This window comes from Babylonia areolata, chromosome 9 (assembly GCF_041734735.1).
Source record: "Babylonia areolata isolate BAREFJ2019XMU chromosome 9, ASM4173473v1, whole genome shotgun sequence".
Taxonomy (NCBI): Eukaryota; Metazoa; Mollusca; class Gastropoda; order Neogastropoda; family Buccinidae; genus Babylonia; species Babylonia areolata.
In genome coordinates, this window is record NC_134884.1 from 43,664,904 (window position 1) to 43,692,032 (window position 27,129).

Genomic DNA, 27,129 nt, shown 5'->3' on the forward strand with positions numbered 1-27,129 from the left:
AGTCTGATTCTTGGTATTGCCAAGGTTACAAAGACAAAAAACAAAACAAAAACAAAGCCAAAAAGGATACTATAAAATAAGGACTAGGTAATTTAAAAATCTGTACTTTCCAAGCAAATGTGCCAGTCTCAAGCCACTCTGCTGCACAGAACTTTCAAATGAGTATGCCTCAACTCCCCACAGAGTGTGTCTCACACACACACATGCAAACATCATCAGTATCATAACATAATCAAACACACTCACAGACATTCACAGGCATGTTTGACTCACAGTCAAACACACAGACACAGAACAGACCTGGACGATCCTGATCTCCGCCTTTCCCTGGATTTGGGTTCCTCCTGGGACGGGGATCGTCTACGCCTGGAACTCTTTCGTTCTGCATATTTCGCCTCTGCATCCCCCTTTCCTGACACAGCCATGTCCACTTCCTTCACCCGGGACTCTTCTGTTAAAATAACATTTTTTACTGTCACATTAACACTGCAAAGTTGAACTGTATGGCATGCACTGTTATGTAATTATCAGCAATAACTTTTAGTAAATTGTTGACAAAATCAAATATCTGATATACAGATCTTCAAGTTCAATTCATCTATTTGTGACATTCTGCACTGAATACAACTAATGTAATGAATGATACCTTCTCTTTATATCTTACAGAACAATGATTTAGCGTGATAATAAAGAACAAAAAAAATAAAAGCTAACTTTCTCCAAACATTCACAGTTTCTTATTTCTTCTCTCATGGCCAACAATTCTTGAATCAAGTACTAACTTACTATTAGGTGCAAACAAGAATCTGAAAATTCCCTCAAAATAACTGTGATTTTCAACATGCTATTCACTGAAATGTCATCAATGATCATATGAGTAGAAAAAGCAAATAAAGCCAAAAAGGATACTATAAGTATAAAATAAGGACTAGGCAATTTAGAAATCAACTGAGCTAACATCAGCAAGTTAGTAGTTACTTAAATGAAGTGACAAAAATATCATTTACACTTCTAAAGCAAACAGTAACAGTGAAAATACACGGGCAATAGAAAAAATAATCAATAATTATAGCTCTCTGATTTATCTGTCTTTAATATGTGTCATTTTGTAGTTTTACTTCATAAAACTTAAACTCAAATAAACTCTGACAGTGAAAGGTTGTGTCTATAGTTTACAGGTTCCTGGCCATATATATGCAAACTGACTGAGCCACAAAAACATGAAAAGTTATTCAAGAAGCTGACAGAACAAATAATCTGGATCCTTCTGATTCAGACAAAACAGATCAGAGAACGGAACATGATAACTGATGCAACTAAGCATCCTCAAAAATTAAAGAGCAAAACCCTGTCAATGAACAACTAACTTCTGATTTTATTAGAGTTCCAAAGTATGTGAATAATCAGATGAAGAGACGATCAATTTTAGCAAATATAATTGTATCAGGTTCCTTTTATTTCAATCCAGAACTGATTAATGTTAATGAACATGCAAATGATTTGGTTACATATCCCGTTATCTGATTTACACATTTCAGCATACCGTTTTCTATTATATTAATTATAATTATACTCAAACAATCAAAAACAAACTAAGAGCTGTTTGTTTACAGATATAATGCTGATAATTCAAATCCTCTCAAAGGTTCAACTTCAACAGACTTTTGCGTACAATCTCTTCAAAAAACAGAAGCTCTTTGCAGCAGCTCAACGAAAGAGATTTGTTTCACGGTCTTTGTGATGTGCTGAAAATTAAGGTCGTAAAACTTCACGGTAAAACTAAAAAGACCATCTATCTAAAATCGAATCGCAAAGAAAAAAAAATAATAAAGTTTTTAACGTTTTTCCCCAGTCGATTTTTTGTTAATTTGACAGAACACACGAAAAAACGAATGCAACAAAAGAACAGGATCGACAACACGACGTAAATTAAAACCCGGGCACCCACGTGATAAAATAGCTAAATCAATATTATATCTCCAGATTTTATCTTTCAGTCAAGCTGACTATGTGCATGTACAAAAAACCATGTTGTGCAACATACGGTTAAAACAGCAAAATACACGTACTTTTGTCATCCTTTGAAGCGTGCCGGCTTCTTCGACTCTTCGCCATGTCTGTGTCTCCACTTTCAATGGCAGGTGCTTCTGTGACGGCCTTCACCTTCGTAGGTGACGTCACTTCCTTTGATATTTCCTCTTCGGCAGCAGACGGCTGGGAATCGTCTGCCGATTCCGCTGCCGAGAGACGCTCTTGTTCTGCAAACCGTCCCAAATCATGAGTTAAGGTAGGTCTTATTTTGCTGCAAACGTAACCTTTACAGTCTTGAAAAATTTTCTATTGTGTGTCTGACTGTACTTTGATTCAAATGAAAAGAGGTGTTAGAATACAGGCACAGACGTGCGTGTCAAATCATTGATCATTCATTCTTTGGCTCGGTCAGTCATTGGTCAGTCTTGAATAGCGTTTCGTGTTGGGAGTAAGATGGTAAAAAAAGCCTTTAACTACTGGTCACAAGTGTTGTCGGCTGAGTTTTGTGAGGAAGGTCTTGGTAAAAAGTTATTTCTTATCAGTCTACTTTCACTTTGACACAAAGTGGCTTTTTCAATGATTAATAACAGTGGAGACTGCCGATAAAAGCATTTGTCTCACTGCCCTCCCTCCAAATCATTATGCTCAGTAAGAACAGTTCACTGCAAAATGAAAGCTTGGATCCTGTTTGGTTCTTCAAGAAATCTTGATATGTATTATACAGTTAACTGTTCAACATTTGAATACATGGGCAATGGCGGACTTTGAAGACGAGAGAGGAGAAATTTACTGAAAATGTTTTTTTCGAGTGATAGTTGGAGAGTGACATTCGACCAAAACTGCTCTAAAACAACTAGGGAGGTGTATCCACCCAAGTTCCTCTCAAGATTTACAAGTGCACTGTGAAGCGAGACAGAAATTGCCCATTTGTGATGCCGCCAAAAACAGCTCACTGCCTGGTACAACAATAACATTGTGATCGTGATGTTGGCAACCAACCACATAGGGCCTAGCACAATAGTTTGTGTTGTGACTGACAGTGAACAAAACAATGGATTCAAAACAAAACCCTAGTGACTTGTCATGATATTATTATGATTATTACTGCTCTACTATACTTACGGATTGAATCAGTGTATGCTGCTATACAGTTGTAGTTTTTGACTGACTGAAGAAAGAGAAAGCAAGTATTGTGTATTGAGTTGACTGAATCAAAAACTAACCTGTGTATGCTGTGGTGATTATCCTACGGGAATACAACGTGTGGAAAAGAAAAAGAAAAAAATGGATTCAAAACAAAACCCTTGTGACTTGTTATGATACTAAGGTTGTGACTAACTATTACTAGTCTATCGACAGTGCTGTGTTGGTGGACTGTATCAGTGTGTGCTGCTGGTTCTTCTGACTTGTTATGATATTAAGTGAGGCGAACACGGGATACACTGCCACACATGGTAATGGTTTGAAAATGAAGTGAACAAGGATACATTGCCACACATGGTTTGAGAGGTGAGTGAAATCTTCCTTTTTTGAAGCACCATAGATTAGACATCATCTTCGGGTGCCCATAAAAAACGGACAACATCAGAAACAAGCTCAAGGACGCACTAAGGATCAAATGCAACTGATGAACGCTCTCAAACCACTCAAAACAGCAATTGTGGACATTGTACAAACACAGTAGGCCCCAAGGACAAAGCGCTCCAATGTGAAATATGTGACCTGTGGTTCCACATCACTTGCGTCGATGTCGACGAAGCCACCTATAAGTTTATGAAGAAAGATGCAGACAAGCCCAACCCACAGCTACATTGGTACTGCGGCAAATCGTGCAGCCAGGTAATCCACAAATTTCTGAATGGCATGGAAGAACTGAGAACTGATGTTCTGGAACTATCAAAGAATATGGAAGCAGTTGCGGCCACCGTAACAAAGATAACAGAAGGTGACCTTCCCCAGAAAATGGTTGAAAAGATCAGAGACATAACAGACAAAGCCGTCAAAAATGTCACGATCAACACAGCAAACAACAATACAGGCAGTCCTACTCCTACAGAGAGCCAAATCGTTGACATCGGGGACAGCAAGACAGAGGGAAAAGTTGCTGAAATGGAGGACAGGCACCGAAGAAAAACCAACCTGATCATTTTCAAAATGAAAGAAAGCGCAGCCACTGAATCCAGGGACAGGAAATCAGAAGACACAGAGACAACAACAAAAATCTTGCAGCATCTGAATATCCCCCATCAACCAATAGACATCAGAAGACTGGGCAAGCCGAAGGAAAAGGGAAGCGAAGGCCCCCTGAGACCACTAAGACTAACCTTCAACTCTATGGCACAGAGAGATGAGACTCTGTGTACCTACCACAGAAAGGGAAAGGAAGAAGAAACCAAGGCTGCTGCAACAACCCCCATCTCTGGCATCAGCATGAGAAAGGACTTGACCCCTGCAGAACGCAAGAAAGAGACTGCACTCTACAATGAACTGCAAACGAAGAGGGCCCAGGCGTCGGGGGACGACAAAGCAAGATGGGTGAGGTGCAACAAGCGTGTGGTCTACCTCGGGGAACCGCCGGATCAGGCGGCCCAGGGAGACTCGGAGTAAAAAAACTCTCAACTCGCAATGTACATAGTTTTAAAACTTCATCAGTTCCCAAACTATCATCTAACCGCCAGAACAATACAGCCAATGCTTCCTTGAACTCATGTACGTGCCTCTACAGCAATGCAGATTCATTACTGAACAAAAGGAGTGAACTACAAGCCCTTATCAGCATGTACAAACCATCAGTAATCGGAATCAGTGAAGTCAAACCAAAGAACACAAGATATGCAGTACAGGAATGTGAGGTAGCCATTGATGATTATGGCCTTTTTCATAACCTCACGGACAAGAAAGGACGGGGAATGTGCTTTTATGTAGACAGCAACAAGCTTCCCAGACAGAAGTTCAAGGCGACTTTGAAGAGCAAATGTTAGTCGAATGTCGTCTGGATGGCTCAGATAAACTGATTGGAGTGATATACAGAAGCCCAAACTCTCCCCCGGAAAACACAGAAAAACTCAACAAACTGATTGTGGACCTGGGCAAACAGAAGCAGTACTCCCACATTCTCCTGATGGGTGACTTTAACCACCCGAAAGTCGACTGGCAAAGTGAGACCTGCAATTGTAGGGAGGAACACCAAGCGCAGAAATTCCTCAAAGCCACCCAAGATACATATCTCACCCAGCACCAGAAGGAACCAACAAGATTTAAGCAAGGATAGAACCCCAGCCTAGATGACTTGGTCTTCACCAACCGAGAGGAGATGATAGACAGCATCACAATACAAGCCGGACTAGGAAGAAGCGACCACATGACTCTCATCATCAGCTTCTCGTGTTCTTACGATAAGCGAGAACCAGGAAGGAAGAAGACAAAGTTTGAGAGGGAAACTACGAAGAAATGAATTTGGACCTCGCTGAAGCAGACTGGGATGAACTTCTCTCCAACAAGTCAGTTGAAGAAACCTGGAAAACCATCAAGGATGAGATCCAGAAAGCTGTATATAAGCACATCCCAACAGTGATGACATCAGGAAGAACTACCCAGAAATGGATGGACCTGAAAACGCTGAACACTGTTCGAAACAAACACAGACTCTTCAGGAAATGGAAAAAATCACGAGACCCTCAAGACGAGCAGGAATACCGTCGCGCAAATAACCATGCCAGAAGAGTGTGCCACAAAGCGAAGAGAGTTGGAGAGGAAAAGGTGGCAGCCAACGCAAAGAAAAACAGCAAAGTCTTTTGGTCATATGTCAAGTTGAAAACCAAATGCAGGTCAGGCATTGCAGATTTGAAAAAAGCTGACGGAAAAAAACCGACAACAGACAGAGAAAAGGCAGACGTTCTAAACGAATTTTTTCAAAGAGTCTTCACCCAGGAAGAAAAGGAGAACCTACCACCACCTCCCGAGTACAGCAATCAGGAAATACTGCAAGAGGTAAACGTGAAAAAGGCACTTCAAAATCTGAAAACAAACAAGGCACCTGGACCCGACGGAATCCACCCCATGGTGTTGGCGAAGGCAGCAGGGTCTCTAGCACGCCCAATAGCACATCTATTCCGCCTCACTCTGGATCGTGGGGAAATTCCTAAAGATTGGAAAGAAGCCACAGTCACTCCAATCTACAAGAGGAAAGGAAGCCGACAGCAGCCAGAAAACTACCGACCTGTCAGCCTGACCTGTATCCTGATTTACTGTTTATTGTGGAGACGTGGCTCAAGCCCCGTGGAGATGAAGCAGTATGTGCTGATCTTGCCTCCAGTGGTTATGCCATCAAGTCACTCCCTTGTGCCTCTGGTCGTAGCGGCGGTATTGCAGTCATTTACAGAGACACTCTTACTCCCCACCTTACCTTTACTTCACATTTTCCTTCATCCACTCATCCTTTGAATTGCTTCAAGTGTCCCTCACTTCCCAGCATAGCGTGCTGCACTTCATGTGTGTGTATCGCCCCTGGCCCACCTCTGTTAATAAGTTAACGGAGACCATGTTCTTTGAACAGTTTCCTAATCTTTTGTACTACTGTAACTGTCTTCATGGAAGTCTCTTTTAGGGGATTTTAACTTTCATGTTGACAGTTCCACTGATTGTAGTGCTATAAAATTCTTAGAACTTCTAAATATGTACAACCTTTCTCAGACTGTGCGTGGACCTACCCAAAAGCATGGTCGTACTCTTGATTTGGTGATTGAGAGGCCCAGTGATGGAGTTCATCTGATCATCTGATGTGAATCATGACTTAGAGTCTGACCATTTGTGTGTAGTTAGTGTCCTTGACATAGACATCCCCTCCTCTGTGACAGAGTATCACAGTGTGCGCAACGTTCGTGCTATAGACAGAGCAGTTGTTCGCAACGACCAGAAACCAGGACTTGAGTGCTTTTTGGACTGTTCAGCTGACCAATACAAGTACATTGCCCTTCAGGCAGCACTGGACAAGCATGCCCCTGCATCTTGTTGCTGGGTGTCATCCAGGAAGGTCTTGTGTCCATGGTTTGGGCTTCTTGGTGAGAAACTGCTAGCAGCGAAGCGAGAGAGGGGCAACATGCGGAAGCACAGTGGAAGGTATTTGGTTTAACTGTCTACAAACAAATCTACCAGAAAGCCAAGAACTTTGTCACCTTTCTTGTGCACAAAACGAAGACTCTGTTTTTCAACACCAAGATCTCTGAAGCTAAATCAAGCAAAGAACTATATTGCATTACAAATAAGCTTTGTGGCAGAACAAAATCTTCTTTGCTTCCTTCTATCTATCCATTTTCAGCACTGCCCAGTGTCTTCTTAGATTTTTTCTGCTAAAAAATTGTTAATCTCAGGAAAGAACTGGCTTCACAGTCAGTTGTGTCACATCCCTTGGGAAAAGAATTTCAAGGTGTTCCTTTTGTTGCTTTCACACCTGTTTCAGAGACAGATGTACTTAGTGTGTTGAAAAAGTCTGCTCCAAATACATGTGACCTGGACCCCCTTCCCACACCACTACCGTATGAGTGTTTGGATATTGTTTTGCCTGCACTAAAACTGGACTTGTTATGCCCCTCCTAAAGAAAGCCACTCTGGAGCACAATGACCTCAAAAGTTTTCACCCTGTATCCAGCCTTGCTTTTGTGTCCAAAATTATTGAAAAAATTGTTCTCTCCCAGCTTTCAGACCATTTAGCATTAAATAACCTGTTCTCTTCTTTTCAGTCAGCATATATAGATCTTCCCAAAGCACTGAAACTGCTTTGTTGAAAGTAGTTAATGACCTGTTACTGTCTGTTGATGAAGGAAAACTATCTGTGTTAACTTTGCTCGATCTGTCAGCTGCGTTTGACACAACAGACCACAGTATACTCCTTTCCAGACTTGAACATGTTTTTGGGAATCACTCAACAGTTCTGAGTTGGTTTTCTTCATACCTATCCAACGGCTTCCAGATTGTCTGTTAGTAACTTAGTCTGATCCAACCCTGACCTCCTATGGTGTGCCACAAGGCTCTGTACTGGGCCCCATTCTCTTCGTTCTGTACACTGCTCCTCTTTCTGATGTCATTTCTGGCCATTCTGTTCTTCACCACTCTTCTGCTGATGATACTCAGCTACAAAAGTCTGCAGAACCAAACCAAATACACAGTCTGATCCTGTCAATGCAGGATTGTATTCTCAATGTTAAATCCTGGATGACATTCAACAAACTAAAGTTGAATGATGACAAAACTGGAGCTATGATTATTTCCTCTGCAAGAATGTCCACATCTACTTCTTTTTCCGCCACTATTGTGGTTGGTGATGCCACAGTTCAGTTTTGTAAATCAGCAAGGAACCTTGGGGTCATTCTTGACTCAAACCTCAGCATGCATGCTCAGGTAGTAAATCTGATACCCATAGTCAATTCTGAACTTCGTCGCATCAACTCTATCCGTCAGTACCTTTCTGTTGAAACTATTAAAACTCTTATTTCTGCTTTTGTGCTGTCACGAATTGACTACTGTAATTCTCTTCTCATAGGCTGTCCACATAATATTCTTCAGCGAATTCAAAAACTTCAAAACAATGCTGCCCGTCTGATTCTCAGAGTCCCACATACTGATCACATTTCTCCTCACCTCCGCACTCTACACTGGCTCCCCATTGAAGCGAGAATTAAATACAGAGTTGCATGTCTCTGCTATTCTGCTTTCCACTCTGCAGGACCTACATATCTTTTTGACCTTATCAGTGTTTACACTCCTGTAAGAAATCTCCGTTCTTCTCCTTTTTATGCATGTTCAGGTCAGCGTTGGCAGAGGCACACACACACACAACATACAGAGACAGAGAGAGAGAGAGTACATACCAGCTTCTCATATGAAAGCCTACAGGTATGCTATCAGGTATACACACACACACTCTGTGTGTGTGTGTGTGTGTGTGTGTGTGTGTGTGTGTTTAAGGATAGGGTGATAGGGTGCAAATACTGACCACAACAGGTTCAGCACTTCTTCACTTTTGCAATTATGTACTCTGTTACCTTATAAAATATATGCTGTTCATTCTAATTTCTTTGTTGTGTCCTACCACTGAATAAAAAGGAGGGGGAAGATAAGGCATAGTGAGAGAGAGAGAGAGAGAGAGATCCATGATTTATCAAGAACTTGACAAGACTTGATTAGGAATTGAAATACCAGTTGTCTCCATATCAATCTCTTTTTGTCTCTAAAATTTAAAACAAACAAAAGAATTCATTCTATTATTACCATTATTTGAGTGGAGTGATGGCCTAGAGGTAATGTGTCTGCCTAGGAAGTGAGAGAATCTGAGTGCGCTGGCTTGAATCACGGCTCAGCTGTCGATATTTTCTCCCCCTCCACTAGACCTTGCATGGTGGTCTGGACGCTAGTCATTCGGATGAGACGATAAACCGAGGTCCTGTGTGCAGCATGTACTTAGCGCACGTAAAAGAACCCACGGCAACAAAAGGGTTGTTCCTGGCAAAATTCTGTAGAAAAATCCATTTCGACAGGAAAAACAAATAAAATTGCACGCAGGAAAAAAAATGGGTGGCGCTGTAGTGTAGCGATGCGCTCTCCCTGGGGAGAGCAGCCCAAATTTCACACAGAGAAATCTGATGTGACAAAAAAGAGAAATAGAAATGCATTATTTGTTTATTTATCACAATTATTATTGTTTATCATCAGCCCATTGCTTAGCTAAAATCTTTGACACAAGCTTAAGTTGGGCCAACAGCACAGTGTACAATCAATGGTTTCTCCATTGGAACGGAAAGTCACTTACAGCTTAGTCTTTTTTGAAGGACTGTTGCTCTCAAACTAGGAGGTATGATTGCACTGGTTTTTAATGCTGCAGCCTTGGGGGCTTGTTGGCTGTCTGGAACCATCCCAATGCTGACTGTCTTAAAACCCTCTTGGCCAAGAGAGTGGGGATGAAACTTGGGAAAGACACTCTCCATCTAATCAAATTCTAACCCAGATAGTCAGGACAGCAGTTGCCACCTCTGCTGTTCTGATGATCACAGTCGGACATGACTGACTATCATACATGTGTACATTTTATAATCTTAACATTCTACTTGATTTTTGCTGTTTTGGCGAAAATTCTGAATTCTCTAACAGAGCATGCCACACTGAAAACAGCAGATGACAAATCTGCATGCAGAGAAAGAGCAAACACACACCAGTGCTTCAAGGGGAAGTTTACATCATGTATGATTTAAGTGCACATATGCGTTCATGTGTAAATTTTGGGTGCATGTGAAGACAGGGGCTGGGGTGGTTGTGATCAACAAAATAGAACAAGTTCTTAATTTCCTTTCTTTTCTCTTTCCATTTATTAATCATCTTCTAAACTGATGATAGACTTTTATGCCCAGATAAGATTAACACATGCATGCATGTTCACACTCATTTCAGTAAAACAAATCAGCTGTAACAGTATAAGTAAACAACCAGTTACCATGGCGGTAGGTTAGTGTTATGGACTGATGGCTGGGAAGATGTGGGTTCGATTCCCTTCAGAGGAGGGTTTTATCAACCCACATCTGGTTCCTACCCATAACTGAGTGACTTATATGCTAAATGGGAAGACTGGGACCACACAATCTTGTATCATTCACTTCACTGATATGCCTTTGGGTGTGTTGTTCAAATTTCCTGACCAACACTGCAAGTGTCTCTTTCTTTCCAGTCTAGTGAATGCTGGGATATTATTATGAACGGAAGGGTAGTGTACAGTCTTGAGTATACTGTCAGTATCACTTGTTACTCTGCATCTAACTGGGGGGAAAAATAAAGAGAGAGAGAGATACGGTAAGGGTAGGTGAGATGTGCATGCATGCATACGCACACACATACAAACACAAATCACACACACATACACTCACCATGGACTTTCTTCTTGATCTGCATCTGACGCTCAAGGTTGCGCTGCTGCTCAGCGAGGTATTGTTTAATGAAGTCATTCTGCTCTGGCACATCCTTGTCTTGTGCCTGGTCACCATCACAGAAATGGGGAGTTATAAGAACGACAGGCCTAGTTTGCATCTGTTTGACATGGTACAGTAATGACCCCAAAACTATGATTCATAACCTGTCCAAACTTTTCTGTTACCTGTCTAGCTGTCTGTACTATTTTTCACTTGTGTTATTTTTCACCTGCCACTATTGTACTGACTTCTTTTTCGCACTGACTACTTTTTCTTTTCAATACCTGTGTCTGTACTATTTTTCACCTGCCTTGTTCTGATATCTTTCAATCACCAGTGTCTGCTGTTTTTCACCTGTCTGTAGTTTTTATCATCTGTTGCTGTACTGTAATTTTTACTTTTTCACCAGACTACTATTCTAACTCGGGCAGTGAATTATTAAGCACAATTAAACAGCACATACAATGATAACCTATAACTAATGACAGATATCTAAGAGAAACTATATCCATATTCCACCTTATCTCTCCTGCTATGGTTCCCCTTATTTCACCACAATGATTTAACACTGATGATTAAGACACCAAGTGAGAGGTAACCGACAGACAGAAAAACTAAGACTGCTTGTGGTGTCAGTTCAGTTCAGTTTAGTTACTCAAGGAGGTGTCACTGCGTTTGGACAAATCCGTATTTAAGCTACACATCTGCTGAGCAGATGCCTGACCAGCAGCAAAACCCAACACACTTAGTCAGGCCTTGAGGGAAAATATAGTAAAGAAATAAAAGTAATAAATGAAATGAAAACAGAAGAAATAGAAATAAATAGAATTTAAAAAAACAACAACAAAAACAAACAAACAAACAAAAAACAAAACCAAACCATAATGATATCATCATCATCATCATTAATGATAATAAGAATAAATGAATAAATAAATGTGGGGGTAAATGACAGTCTGCAATAAAGACTGGAAAAATGTTTTTTGTGAAGATTTTCTTTTACCAGTGTGAACACTACATACAACTGGATTTTCTACACAACACCAATCAAATGCAAGAAAAAAACATTCACAATCACACACTCACTGACTCAGTCAGTCATTGCAAAGTTATTTCACAATCACACACTCACTGACTCAGTCAGTCATTGCAAAGTTAATCTTACTATTAAGTAGGATTACAAAATTGCAACGTTAACATAAAAAAAACCCAACTTTTGGCGAAAAGAAAATCCTACCAGCTTAGTGATCTCACTGCCACAATTCTTAAAATCAGAGAAATCTCACCAAATTTTAAACAACACACACACACCATTCCTCTGTGCACATTCACAAACTAACCTTCCCACCTGAGTTGCACACACACACACACACACACACACACACACACATACAAGCATGCGTGCATGCACCCACACACACCCACACACACAATCACATGACAATGACACACATAGCTTGCTTGTGGTGTCAAGTCTACAAACAGTTGAAATATTAAAAGTAATTAACATGAAAACAATGAGCATATGTGATAAACTAGCAGCAAGACTACATACAATGATAATTATACTTATGAATTTTAGAAATTATGATACTTGTTCTGTTTGAACTATTGTTCTATTGTAATTTGTAATACTCTTTTGTCACAGCAGATATATCTTTTCAGGCTGCTCTTCCCAGGGAAAGCCTATAGCTACAGTGAGACCGCCACCCTTTTTCTTCCCTTCTCTTTCCTCTGCCTGCAAGAGCATGTACTTAAAAAAGAAGAGAAAACACACACACAAAAAAACAAACAAAAAAACACCACCACCACCACCACAATCATACACTAGATTTAGCTATAATATATATATATATATATATATATATATATTATAGATTTTTATCTATATAATTATTGTACATATTTTACTAAACTGAAAGAGGGCATAATATATTAAATGAAAGTGACTGGTGAAGGAAGTGGAAATTATGCTGGGACGGGGGTGGATTGGAAGAAAGAGAAAAAGGAGAGGGATGCATACAAGGGATAAAACCATTATGACAGTTAAAAGAAATATACAAAGCAAATAAAATATGAACATAAAAATCAAATAAATAGCCACAGGCCATAAAGATCACTTGGTCTAAAGTGGCATGATACAGCTGAAAGTCTCTAGATTCAAACAAAACTTTGTGACATCCATCATGCAAGCAAGCAATTGAAAACTTAATGAAATAAAAAGGATGTGCCAACAATATCATTACAATTTACACAAAAGTTAGTTATTCTTGGGGTTAAAAATATTTGAAATAAAGTTCACAAACACCGTCAAATTGAAATGAAAATCTAATAGTAATACATTCATTAGTTCATATCTTTTGATTCATAAGCACCATGGCCATTTCCATTCACTTTATATGCATGCTCAAACACAATTTTAAGTTAAACAATGAATAACCATGACCATTTCCATTCACTTTATATGCATGCTCAAACACAATTTTAAGTTAAACAATGAATACTCTGTCTCAACAGCAATAATCTTGTATATATTCTAGATAGGAACCAATGTTGTTTTCAGAATCTGAGAAACAATAAATCGAATAAGCCATCAACTTGCAAGGGGTGAATCACTGAATGGGACTCTTTTTTTTTGGTAGCAGTAGCCAATTACTGAATTAGTTTAAATTTGAAATATGCTAATTTAGTTATTGAAAGAGAGCAACTTGCAAGTTTGTCAAAATATCTAAGAACAAAATAAACAAGCAAAATACTTACAGCGACATTTGGAGATTTTGCTGCAAAATAAAACAAATAGAAAAATATTATACAAAACCTCACTGTACATCAGTTTTATGATAATCATTGCTAAAGTTACCTTATAAGTTATATACGTAAGAATAAAACTGGATAATTTTCAAACACATGAATTCACTGTCTGGGAGGTAAAAATAAATGGAAAGAAATGTAAATTAATAGCAAAAGATTGCTGACAACGTAACACACACATGCTTGTCTGATAAACAGCAGGGGCCATGCACAACATAAATGTATCAATTCTGATCAAATAAAATGAAAATAAGACTAGGACTAGGAGTAGGACTGTGTAAGACTAAGACAACAAAACACACAGACTGAAGATTGGTAAAAAACAAAACAAAAACCTTTAGAAATAAAAACTAAAACATTTTTACAGCAAAACCAACTTTAACCCATTCAGTGCCTTTAACTCACTCGCTGCCATTGTCCGCATATGCGGACAAAGCGTTGGATGCCAGTGTCCGCATATGCGCATTTGGATTTTAAAAAGTCGTGCTGTCGGAGTGACGTGTCGGATGCGAAAATCAAAAGCAGATGTGATATCTTACGTCACCTCTGGTCAGCTTTTCATTCACACACGCTGCGTGTCGCGATAAGCTCAACCGCAGTAGATAACAAAGCGTGCCCCCTGTCAGCTTTGTAAGTTGTTTGACAAGATGGCGTCACGGCGAAGTGTTCGACACGGTCGGAGAGGTGAAATGTTACTCAGCGTCGAAGATGCTTTGGAAATGATCCAAACTGAAGGCTCTGATGTCGAAGGAGATAATGTTGGTTCTTCGGACAGTGAATTTGAACCAGATCCCGATGAACTAGAAATAGATTCGGCCGCTGAAGAGAGTGTTTACAATGGAGAGGAAAGTGAGGAACATGTGCCAGCAGATGAGACAGACACAGACGACGAAACCACTGAGGAAACGGACGATTTTGCAAGTGTTTTCACCAGTGATTGGACTGACAATTTTTCCTTTTTCCCTCTTGCACATCCCTTCACTGGCATGGCATACCAGGTTTGTCAGCTGACTGGCTAGTCAACACCCAGTCGGTTGAGTTTTTTTCTTTGTTCTTTGATGGCGCAATGCTGCGCAGTATTCGCGATCAGACGAACAAGTACGCCAGAGAAAATCTCGCGGAGCACACCGAGACGCCAAACTGCCAACTGGTGTCCAAAATGTGGAGTTCTACTATGTGTGAAGCTGTGCCCATGACTCAGCATCACCTGCCATGAGCTTTTCCACTCAAGACAAGACTATTGTCGGTGATACTACATCAGGCTTTTGTGTACAGTGAACTCCTTTTTTTTTCATTATGTAGAGACAATATTTTTTTTTGTATGTGTGAATTTCAACTTTCTTCACCACCTGTTCATACTTCATTGCATGCACTAGGTCTTCAGTTCCTCAAATAGTGTTAGAATGTGATGTGGAACATGTTCAAGGGCACTTGGTGCATCTTTCTGATGGGTGCAAAAATGCTAAAAAATACACAAAATATGGATGCCGCGATCAACATCAAGATGGTGAGTAAATACTTTGATTTTTTGCACACATATGGAACAACATTCCTTGCATACATATACTAAATATCAATTGTCTGGATGTTTATTTGGTTTTTTTTTACAATTTTTTCCCCATCCTATACAAACCCTGGGTTTTCAGGGATTGGCAAGGGCAAAAACTCTTGGCATGGAGTGAGTTAACTTTTACAAGATTCAGCTCACATCCTGGTAAGTGTTGCCAAAGGGCTATAAGATGTCCACTGGCGTCTTGCATCTATTTTGATTTTTCCTTCATCAGTGTTTGGTACAATGAACATAAACAAACTCTGAATGGTTAATCTAATGTGTCTGGATTAGAAACATACTGTACAGTGAACATTCGTCAGGTGGAAGACCGCTTTCTTCTCAATATTCATTTACTTAGAGGACCACTTGGAGCAGGCATGCAACGAAGGTTTGCCTCACAGTCACATGCTAAAAAAGCGTCTGCACTTTCTGACTTTGTCAAGAGAAGACAGTGGTCCCAGTCAGGAGATTTACACAACTTTGCATGCTGTACAGATGATTATGTATACTGTAAGGATGAAAGATGGATCTGTCTTTTGATTTGTTTGAACTTGAAGGTGATGACAATGACAGTGACAAAACTGACAGCAACATTCCGCGCTTTCTTTGGTCTATCCATCCCATCAGATATAATTTTTTAGTGAGTGATCATGATTGACAGTGAAGGCGTGGGACTTTTACATAATTTTAGAAGAGGGTGAGGAGAGACACAGGAGTGATGCAAGATGATAGGTTGAAGGCCAGAGGGTATGATAGGGGCTGTGGTCTCAACCATCAGTGGGCTTTTTTCAGTGTTCAACTGCTGAGAATAACAACAGCCAATAATCCACGAATTTCATGAAACCCAGGGTTGACAGGCGATAGATGGGAATCACTTATTTTTTAATTAATTTTTTTTTTTTTAAAATGCTTTTAGTTTTATAGTTTTGACACTACTTATCAGTTGACCAATTTCTTTTTAGAGGAGGCAAACCGGATGCACAACAGACACTTTATTGGTTTAGTTACAACCAGGGGGAAGGGAATATTATCAGTCTTTCTCCTATAAGTATAAATGGGGATGCTCTTAGGTGTAAGTAAGAAAAGCTTGACAGTTCATTGTTTAAGAACATGACTGGCTTTGAAAAAAAAAAAAAAAAAAATCTTGACTGAACCCGTGTTTCTCATAAAATGGGACAGTTATTCACTTACATGACTTCAGCTGGAGTTCACGAGTTGTTATCATAAACTTTTAAGCAGTTTTATTTTCTTTTACAGACTGTGTATAATCAAACTATAAGCATGCTCTTTCCAGCTGAACTTTGATTGTTTTCATCTTGGGTATCATTCTGTGGAGATGGACATAGACTTTTTTGATGCATAAAAATCATCTTCATTTGAAATGCTTGAATACCTAGATTCAAAGTAAATGGGGAAAAAAAGCCAGGATTTAGAATCCACATTAATTTTCCTTCACAAAAATATTTGCTTTCGTTCTGTATCTTCTATAGTTTTTGTGCTAGAAATAACCTCTTCAGTGCCAAGCATTATTTGGACTTGTGCTTCTTATTTGCCATGTTTTTTTGGGTTGCAGAGGGTAATAATTAACAAACAATTCTAGCATGTAAACTACTACAATAAAGTATACATCACCCATGCTTTTCTGAAAAGAAAATGAACTCTTCGTGACTTTCAAATTCTGATAAAGTTCATTTAACACAATGATTGTGTGTGTGTGTGTGTGTGTGTGTGTGTGTGTGTGTGTGTTCTTCAGTTGCAACTTCTGCCTGTGTCATGTCCACTCACTTCATGATCACTTTCAGACAGTATCAAAGTGGTTAACAGAGACCAAGTTGGCCCACAGTGCAGGGGCAAGGGAGTTGAGCATTGTTCATAATTTCGCATGTAGACATAGCTGTTTGATCAATGCCAGCATAAAAGTAAAACCATGATGTACATGTAATTCACAACTCGCACAAAACTGTTCCCCTTCATCATGTTCTCCCTCCCACCCTCCCTGGCCTGAATAAGAGAATAGTTTGTATTTGAGGCCAACTCTAGGTCAACTACAGAACTGGACATGACTCCAGCTACCCCAACCCTCCTCTGCAAATCATTATTCTAACATTTAGTCAATCAACTGAACCATCCGACAAGATTTTGCCACACCTAGCAATCAGTTCATCATTGTCAATGACTTTTAAAGCTTCTGCAATATCTTTGATGGCAAAATCTCTTCTCTTTTATATATATATATATATATATATATATATATATATATAATTTGGAACACACTACTGTTTCAAGCCACTAAGATAAGGTTATGGTTTGTCATCCGCCATTTCAAAAGCATGATGAGGGGAGTACTGACAATGACATCCAGATATTGTCATACAGAGTGTGACTGGCTGTTGCTCCTCACGGATAATTGAATCTGAAGGAGACATATCAAGCTGTCTGACTCGTGGCCACTGGGACACATCAACTTTAAAACAGAACAGTAAAAAAATCTTGAAATTACGATGATGTATACATCATGGAGCACTGAAGAGATTAAAAAAGAAAAAAAATATATCCATGGATCCTCAAAAGTCCCTGGCAATGGAAGAGCACTTAATATGTTTTTTTATTTATTCTTTTTTTTAATACAAAATTCTCTAGCACTGAACGGGTTAAAACTATCACTTTTAATTATAATACAGATTATTGACAAATACTGATAAACAGACACCACACAAGCAGGCAGCCACATACATGCATAGTAGACTGATCTGTGAACTTAAGAATTAACCTTACAATAATACTGCTAAAAGTAAAACTATACTTCTTCATTCAGGGAAAAATGGTGTAACAAGAAAGGCAATGCCTTGAAGACTCACTTGTGTTATGCACTTTATCCAGTAAAGTAATCAAGGAAAAAAAAGAGAAAAACATAAGTAACAAGAAAGGCAAAGCCTTCAAGACTCACTTGTGATACACTTTAAAAAAAAAATCCAAGTTTTTAGGTATTGAGTATAATGCATTTACTGTTATATTTATATTTTTTGTATTCTCTAAACTTGGCACTTTGATCTGATATTCGACCCAACAAAGGATCTGTCATTATTATCATTTTTTGTTCAAACAGGAACTTTTTTTTGCTAAGCATGGAAGTTTTATTTATTGCAAACGTTTTGGTTTAGATAGCAGAACAAGGGAAATTACTCTGCTGGGGAACTTACTTTGCTTTAAACTGATCTTTCTCATCTTAAACATTACATTTTGAAATTATACTCAATACATAAAAAGCTTGGATTTGTTTTAAAAAAGTGCATCACAAGTGAGTCTTGAAGGCCCTGCCTCTCATGTTTCAAAATATAATGTTTAAGATGAGAAAGATCAGTTTAAAGCAAATTAACTCCACTAGCATTACAGAGTAATTTCCCCTTTTTACTATCTGCAGCAGAACGTTTGCAAAATAAATAAAAATTCCATGCTTAGCAAAAGAAGTTCCTGTTTGAACAAAAAATGATAATAATGACTGCTCTAGCTGTTGGGTCAGAATATCAGATCAAAGTGCCAAGTTTAGAGAATACAAAAAATATAAATATAACAGTAAATGCAGTTTGCATATAATTAGGCTTCATTCTTTATTTTTTTGTGCCAATCCCAGAAGCGCAATATTGTTTTAAACAAGATGACTGGAAAGAACTGGATTTTTCCTATTTTTATGCCAAATTTGGTGTCAACTGACAAAGCAGTTGCAGAGAAAATGTCAATGTTAAAGTTTACCACGGACACACAGACACACAGACACCCCCCCCCACACACACACACAGACAACCGAACACCGGGTTAAAACATAGACTCACTTTGTTTACACAAGTGAGTCAAAAATGTGTTATGCATTATATATTATAGAGCTGGGAAGAAAGCCTAAAAAAAAAGTTATACGACCGGGACTGAAGTAATTTGAACCATGAATATGTTACACTTAAAAACAAGAAGATTTACCTGAGGACCAAACCGCATCTGACCATGGTAATAAAAAATAAATATATATACATTTAAACTTGCGTTGTTTTTGTAGTGCGATACATTCATTACTCTATTTGAGGTGACAACACCACTGAAATATTTTGATCTACCTAGAATATTTAAGATTTTTTTTTTTTACATTCACAGTAAAGGAGACATTGCCACTGCCTTAGGTACCCTGCAACATGTTGCCGTTTTCTCCAGATCCCAGCAGACCAACATACACAAGGCCCACCAAACACTTGAGTATGGTTAAGCTAGGTACCGGCAACCTTTAAAAAAAAACAACAACAACAAAAAACAAAAAAAAACCCACAAAGGCTCTATAAAAACAAATTAAAACAAGCTTAGATAAGTTAGATTAAAACTAAAAGTAAAAAAAAAACATCCCGCAACAAAAATTATGTTTCTACCTATGTCAGAACCAAAGTTACAGCCAATTGAAGTTAATTGAAATTGAGCCTATTTGCGCATCATTTTGAGCTTTTGGACAAATCTCCAATTTTACAGCATCACTGCATGTATACTAAACAGAAGAAACAGCTAAAAATTAAGGAAATTGATATTTTGTGTATAGTAAAGATTCCTGATTTTGTTCCAGCTATATTTCATTGATAATGGCTAAATGAGCTCTAAAAGGATTTTTTTTCAAATTCTCGCATGGCAAAATAGCAACAGGCACAGTTTCTTCATTTATCAAGCTGTTTTGATAAAATAAAGTGATTTGTATTCAGCTGAGAAAGGCCTTTAAAACTGGGTACAGCAACAATGCAATTTGAAGAAAACATTTCCGATCTGTTGCATATGATCTGTAAAATTTAACATTAAATTCGTTTTGTTTTTTTTAACTGGACAGAAACACATGCACAAATACACATCACCATTCTCTTTCTCTCTGACAGACACATACACTACCATGACTTCTGAATTAAAAGAGACATTCAGCAAGTTTTGTTTTCTTTCTTTCTGTACTTTATTTTGTTTGTTTGTTTGTTTTTTTATTTTTAAAAAATCATGTTAAGTTGTAAGAATGATATTCTGGAAAAATGTAAATTTGTTTGTGTGATAATCTGTGTTTTTTGAATTTATAAAAGGAAAAACCACTACCATAAAATATATCTGCTGATTAATTTCATTTCAACAAACAGCAACTTAACATACTTATCATTAATTCCATCATGATAAAAATAAGAAAAAAACGATGGTTGCTTCAGTCGGAGTCAAAATGAGGTGGGGAAGTATGGGATATTCCCAATAATCTAGTACTTTTGTGCACTCATTTATGAAAAATACCCCCTCTTAAATGTTTATCGATGATATAATCAAAAGTGTGATTGTAAAATCAAATGAACTCAAAGGTTTTCCTATAATGATCTGTAACGACCAAGATTGTTGAAATTTGGCTCAGATAAAACTGCCATTTCGGCATCTGAATGATGCACAGCCTCTCATTCATTAATCAGTCTCAATGAAATGACTGTTCATCACACAGAAATATAAAGTTAATCGATAAGATTTATCATTGGTATGAGTGTAAAGATTGCTTTGACCATGTTTGTTCCAAATTTGGTACTGAATTACAAAGTATACCCAGAGAAAATGAATTTGTTAAATGTTACCACGTATACACACATACATAGAAGATTGGATACCAGATTATTACAATTTATATACTCAGTTTGTTTACACAAATAAATCAAAAACTAAATATAGAACTCTCTTTACTGTTGGTGTTCTACTAAGATAACAACCGTGACAGTACATGCAATTAACGTCTCAGATTTTCTAGTTAAAGGTAATTCTGAGACTTGTGAGAGTAACTACAGTGTGGATGTTCCTCTTTTCAACAAGATAATCAAAATTTACTGCCTTTGTGAATATGTCCATCATGCAGTCAGTTTATGGTTTTGTTTCTGCAAGTATTGGATTGTTTTTGTTTGCAGGCTTGTGGTTCACAAATCTTTCTTGCACACACACACACACACACACACACAGTTGACTGAAGGGAGATAACTCACCAGTGAGTGATGGCGATGGTGTTTCCGCTTGTTTCTCCAGCAACAGTTGCTGCAGAAGAAAACAAAAAACTGATAAATTTGTCTTTCATTCTACATTAACTTATAATAGTGTTACTGCCCATTTTTCCTGACCCAAGACAAACAAATTAATTATCTCCACATTCATTACCATTACCAAGTACACGTAAGCGGATCTATGTGTCATTTGACCTGATTACGAACTTCAACAAGTTACAGCATCAACGTTCGTGCGTTATATGATAATCCAGCAAGTGAAGCCTAAAATGGTTTTTAGATCTGAAAGCCTTCGCTGAAACGGAGAGAGGATGAGGGCCTGATAACTATCGTGAACTTTGCTCCATCCACATTCCCACGAATCCCAGGACATACGGACACGATGCGTCCCACCCAAGTTGTCCATAGAAACGTGTGGCAAATTGTATCAAAATCATAATATCTTACCGCTTTTAAACGTTCAGTGAGTTGCACTTTACTTCCAACTTTAGAAAGCCCTCTTCGTTCGAGTTCTTTCTTCAGATCAACCACCCGAAGCTCTGAAATGAGCTTCCCGTTGATGATAAAGTTTTCGTCGTCCGCCATTTTAACAAGCGACGCTAACGTCGTTTATTTCCGCTTGCAAATGAGAAATAATGTTTTTGAAATTAGAATAGTTCTTATAAGATTTCATAAGCTTTTGAAGATTCGAGAAACGGTGTGGTTTCTTATTTGACAAATATGACAGAGCCTTTGCTGGTTTTATGTTGAATTATGTATCTGATGGTACTCGGCTTCTTCCGTGATGTTTACGGAAGGAAAAGCCGAAGAAGGAAGGGCGATAATCAGTGGTTAAGACTTCTGCTACAGTCAGTCAGGTCCTGTCCATGCGACTGACACTGTGACTGGTTTCAATGGGAGGGTAGATCCATTCTCCACAAGCCACCTCAGGTTGGATTCCAAGAGGTTTTGGATTCATCCACTGTAACTCAAAGCCTGTCATATTGTTTTAACCGAGAAATGTTCCGTAGTTGTGTGTCATTTAACACCATACGAATGTTATTGACGCCATCTGCCACTCCTGATTGTGATACACAGTTGGCCCACATACTGACTCAGTCACTGCCATAAGATAGTGCTTGAACTTGTTTTGAGATTTTTTGTTTTTTGTTTTGTTTTTCAGTGTAAAGTGTTTTGCGAAAGTTGTTCTTCAGTTCGTGGGAATAAAATGTACACGACTGGTGTGTTAAGGATACTTGATAGTCTTCTGACACATGCAGCTTGTTGAGAGACCCTCAGTGTTTGTCAAGCTAAGTCTTGATTGAGTTGAAAGCATTGATTGTCAGCAGTGCAATGTATATACCTGGTGCAATGCAGACAATTAATAACATATGGTGGTTTACTGCCACATTTTTAAAATGTCTGTTTCAGTGTTGTCTCCATGTCTGTTTCTAGAGAGCGTATCATGTCTCTGTTTCTATGAATTCATTTGCCACAGTTTGTGTATCATTTTCTATCTCTCTGTTATAGTCTATGTATCACTATGTTTTTGCTTATCTCTGCAAGCAACATGATTTGTTTCTGTGATTGTTTCTGTGTGGGTTTGTGTACCTCTCTCTGGTTCTGTTTATCTATCCCTGTGTCTGTTTCTCTCCAAGTAAATTAGATATACCCCTCTCTGTCCCTGTTTCTCTGTCAAATGTGTAACTCATTGTGTCTGTGTTTCTCCCTGAACATCTGTCTCCGTTTCTCTCTGTGTCTGAGATATTTGAATCAAACCTGAGACAGTTACAGTGTTAGATTAAATTACAAATTTAATTGCAAATTTATTGTATGTAAACTCCTGTACATGCCACATTAAATACAGCACAATCATTCTCAAACCATGACCATTGAACAAGGTGATAAAACCATGACATGTCATTCAGACTGAACAGTGAGTGTTGATTTCCTGCAACATATGAACTCATCCACTCACAGACTCATCCAATCATTCCACTTAACTGACTTCCCCTCCCTTTGTCAGTACAACAATAGCCACAACAAAAAAACTAATATACTTTAAATAAGATATATTTGCAAAATTTAAATCTATATAACTGGTATTTTGTGTCAATTAGTCTGATTACAGTAAGTATATGATACACAGGACAATCACTCTAAAACAACAACACTATTCATTAAAATGAAATATATCATAACAAATGAATAAATGAGTAAATGGTGTAGACTACAAAATAAGACATTTCCTACAACAATAATAAACTCACCCACTTACTTAGACACACACCTGCCAACCCATCAACCCCACATCCCAAGTCCTACCCACCCTACCCCACCCCCACTGCAGGAAATTGATACAAAAGAAGCTTAGAGGTGAATTACGAAGGGGACAGAGGGAATTCAAGTCAAAAGTAGAGCAACAGTTTCAGACGGGAAGAATGGCAGATGCATGGGATGGGTTAAAAATTATCACTGGAGAAACGAAAAGGAAAACAGTAGCTTGTGAAATGGAAAAGGATGAACAGATTGATTTTTCAAATAAACTGAATGATTTCTACTGTCGCTTTGAAAGGAATGATCTGGGAAGGGAACTGGTTAGTGTTATCTCACAGTTGCAGGAAAAGATCAAAGATAGGAACACAGGTGAAGACTTTGAGATCGATGCAAAAGTTGTTGAATCTTTATTTTTAAAACTGAATGTCACGAAGGCAATTGGCCCCGACAATATCTGCGGAAAATTACTGAAAACATGTGCTTCCCAGTTGTGTGACGTGTTCTGTAAAATTTTCAACCCTCTCTGAAGGACTGCTCTGTCCCCAGCATCTGGAAAAAATCTACTATCTGTCCTATCCCCAAGAAAAAGAACCCAGCCGCACTAAATGATTACCGTCCTGTTGCCCTGACTTCAGTAGTGATGAAATGCTTTGAAAAAATTATTCTCCGACATCATCTTTCTTTCACTGAACAGCAGCTTGACTCTCTTCAGTTTGCTTATAAAGCACACAGAAGTACTGACGATGCTATCCTAACTCTCCTTCATAATGCTTTCCTTCATTTGAATAACACGGGATCTTTCGTTCGTATCCTTTTTGTTGACTTCTCTTCTGCTTTTAACACAATACAACCTCATCTCCTTGCCCTCAAACTGCTAGGCATGGATGTTGATCCGAAGCTTACTCTTTGGATAATAAGTTTTCTTGTCAATAGAACTCAGTCCGTCCGTTTTCATTCTGCCCACTCTTCTCTAAAATCTACTTCTACTGGTGCACCCCAAGGTACAGTGCTGTCCCCTGTTCTTTTTACACTGTACACAAATGACTGCAGAGGCACGGAGGAAACTCCTGTCATAAAATATTCTGATGATTCAGCAATTGAAGATCTGTCCAACTCTGATGCTATTTATTTCAGTGAAATTAAAAAGTTCTGTTCCTGGTGTGAGAAAAACTGTCTGGATCTCAACGTATTGAAAACAAAAGAAATGTTAATAGATTTTCGGAAAGACCCCTTGCCTGTAGCTGACCTTGTTATTGATGGTCAAACAGTGGAGAGGGTCAATGAATATAGATATTTAGGGACCATCTTAGACAATAAGCTGACTTTTGACAGAAATGTTGATTCCATTCATAAGAAATGTCAATCTAGAATTTTTTGTTTACAGAAGCTTAGAAATGTTGGTATAAATTCAAATATTCTTCAAAGTTATTATCGATGTTGTATCGAGTCTGTGCTTACAGTTTCATTTATGTGCTGGTATGGAAGTTTGGGAGTGAGGAGTAAGCGTGTTTTGAACGATGTCATGAGTGTATGCAGTAAAATTGTGGGAGTGAAACAAGCTAGTGTGCAAGAGCTGTATGAAAGTCGAGTGGTTAAAAAAAGCAGGCAGATAGCAACTGACGACACCCATATTTTATCAAAGTATTATGAGCTATTGCCATCAGGACGACGCTACAGAACTTTTAAGTTGAAATCCAGAGCTCTGAAGACTTTTATTCCACGTTCAATCCACCTTTTAAATTCTTGAGAACTCTGTGTGTGTGTGCGCGCGCGCGCACTCTCATGTGAGAGGTGTGAAAGTCCGTGCATGATAGGTTGTACCTTGTTCTAGTTGTGGTGTGTGTGTGTGTGTGTGTGTGTGTGTGTGCTTACTGAACTTAAAACGTGACAATTGGTTATAATGAATGTGTAATATGTAGGAAGAATAATGTGCAATATGCAGGATGAATGTACAATGAATATGTCTAATGCTAACGTCCATATTCTAAATATATTTCTGTTTAATAATTACGATGTAATAATTAATTGCAATGTTTTTAAAAGCGAATATGTGAAATGCTTTTATTTGAGAACATATGTTTATTACTCTTGTTTAATCAAGTTATCTGCGTGTGTGGGGTGGGGTGGGGGTGGGGGGGGGGGTGCGGTGCGGGTGTGTGCTGATTATCTGGTTGTGGTTTTCCGCAATTCATCTTTATTCTTATCTTATCTGTCTATTATAATCAATGTGCAGTATAGTAGGCTATGTTTATAATTATATTCAAATAATGTTTCTTAATTCTTTCTGTTTTTACATTAAGAATACTAGTTATTACCTGCAGTGTGTGGATGTATGTATGAAACGATGTATGTGATATTTTTTACATTTGTATCTTCGTAATATTTGTTGGGGCTGTTGTTGGCTTTTACAGTTATGGTCCCCATGTTGTTTACTTGTCTATGTTGTGATAATGCACCTGACCAAATTTCTCCAGGTGGAGATAATAAAGTTATTCTTATCTTATCTTATCTTATCTTATCTCCCCTCCTCCCCACACAACATACACTTTTGGACACACTGGTTACAACAGCACACCAGTCAAGCTACATCATGGCATCACATCACAGCACAGAACATATGAAGAAGTGAGTTTGATCAATAAAGATAATATAGATGTAAATTTTTATCAAGTCATTTTTGATTGTCAAATTTTCTTCTTATTTCATGTAACTTAAGAGCAAGGCCCTATAATCACATTGTGAATCTTTAGAATTGTTTTAGTATCGCTTTTGTAATATTTATTTAAAACGATAATAGTATGATAAGTTTATTTAGCAGCTAATCAATAATTCAGCTCAAAGCACTGTACAATACAATAGGAAATGAACAAACAATTGCACATATCTTCTGTCTTTGCTGCTTTGTGCACATGTCAGACAATCAGTATAAGGACAGGCCCGCACTTCCTTTTTTGAGGAAGTGTCTGGGTTTGTTCCAGTGTACCTTTTATTTACCTATATGCTAGCTGAATTGGTAGCATAAACAACACTGACTTGAAGTTGTGTACCTTGTGAATGGAGAGAATTACCACTCTTTACTATTTGTTACAATACAATAGTTCCAAGAAAAATACACTATGAGTATGACACATTACAACATATATCAGAACACGCAGGTTGGTTCAGATGACTTTTTACTGAGCAAACATTTATGAATATGTCAAGACGGTGCATCAAGTACATACAGTTCAACAATGAATCAAAGTCCATTTGAACAGATGTGGTCTTTAGGTTGGTATTAAAGCTGGAAATAGAATGGGAGTGTGATAGTTTACATGGCAAAGAGTTCTGCTGAGTGGGTTGTGAATGTGAAGGAACTTTGAAGGACTTTGTCCTTAATTTATTATTTGTGTGTGGTGTGTGTGTGTGTGTGTGTGTGTGATTTATCTTTCTATCAGTTTGACTCCAGTTAAATACCTGACAGTAATTTGTGTATAGAATATGCAAGAATCTGATTTCC

General features: G+C 38.3%; 2 protein-coding genes across 4 annotated transcripts in view; one reads left to right on the forward strand and one right to left on the reverse strand.

Moving 5' to 3' along the window:
* Positions 1–21,982, reverse strand: part of LOC143285499 (uncharacterized) — a 40,986-nt gene extending 19,004 nt beyond the window's left edge. The window contains exons 1-6 of one of the 2 annotated variants that reach the window (XM_076592826.1): positions 21,822–21,982; positions 21,360–21,408; positions 13,743–13,762; positions 10,941–11,046; positions 2,070–2,258; positions 301–451 (exon numbers count right to left, since the gene is read on the reverse strand). In XM_076592826.1, the coding sequence (XP_076448941.1) occupies positions 301–451; positions 2,070–2,258; positions 10,941–11,046; positions 13,743–13,762; positions 21,360–21,408; positions 21,822–21,959 (653 nt within the window). In that variant the 5' untranslated portion in view covers positions 21,960–21,982. The remainder of the gene's footprint in view (positions 1–300; positions 452–2,069; positions 2,259–10,940; positions 11,047–13,742; positions 13,763–21,359; positions 21,409–21,821) is intronic. The other variant, XM_076592827.1, reaches the window with a different exon arrangement.
* LOC143285500 (VPS9 domain-containing protein 1-like) overlaps positions 2,181–27,129 on the forward strand; it is a 47,518-nt gene continuing 22,569 nt past the window's right edge. The window contains exon 1 of one of the 2 annotated variants that reach the window (XM_076592830.1): positions 2,181–2,287. The gene's annotated coding sequence lies outside the window, so the exon portion shown is untranslated. Of the gene's footprint in view, positions 2,288–22,181; positions 22,305–27,129 lie in introns of those variants that run through there. The other variant, XM_076592829.1, reaches the window with a different exon arrangement.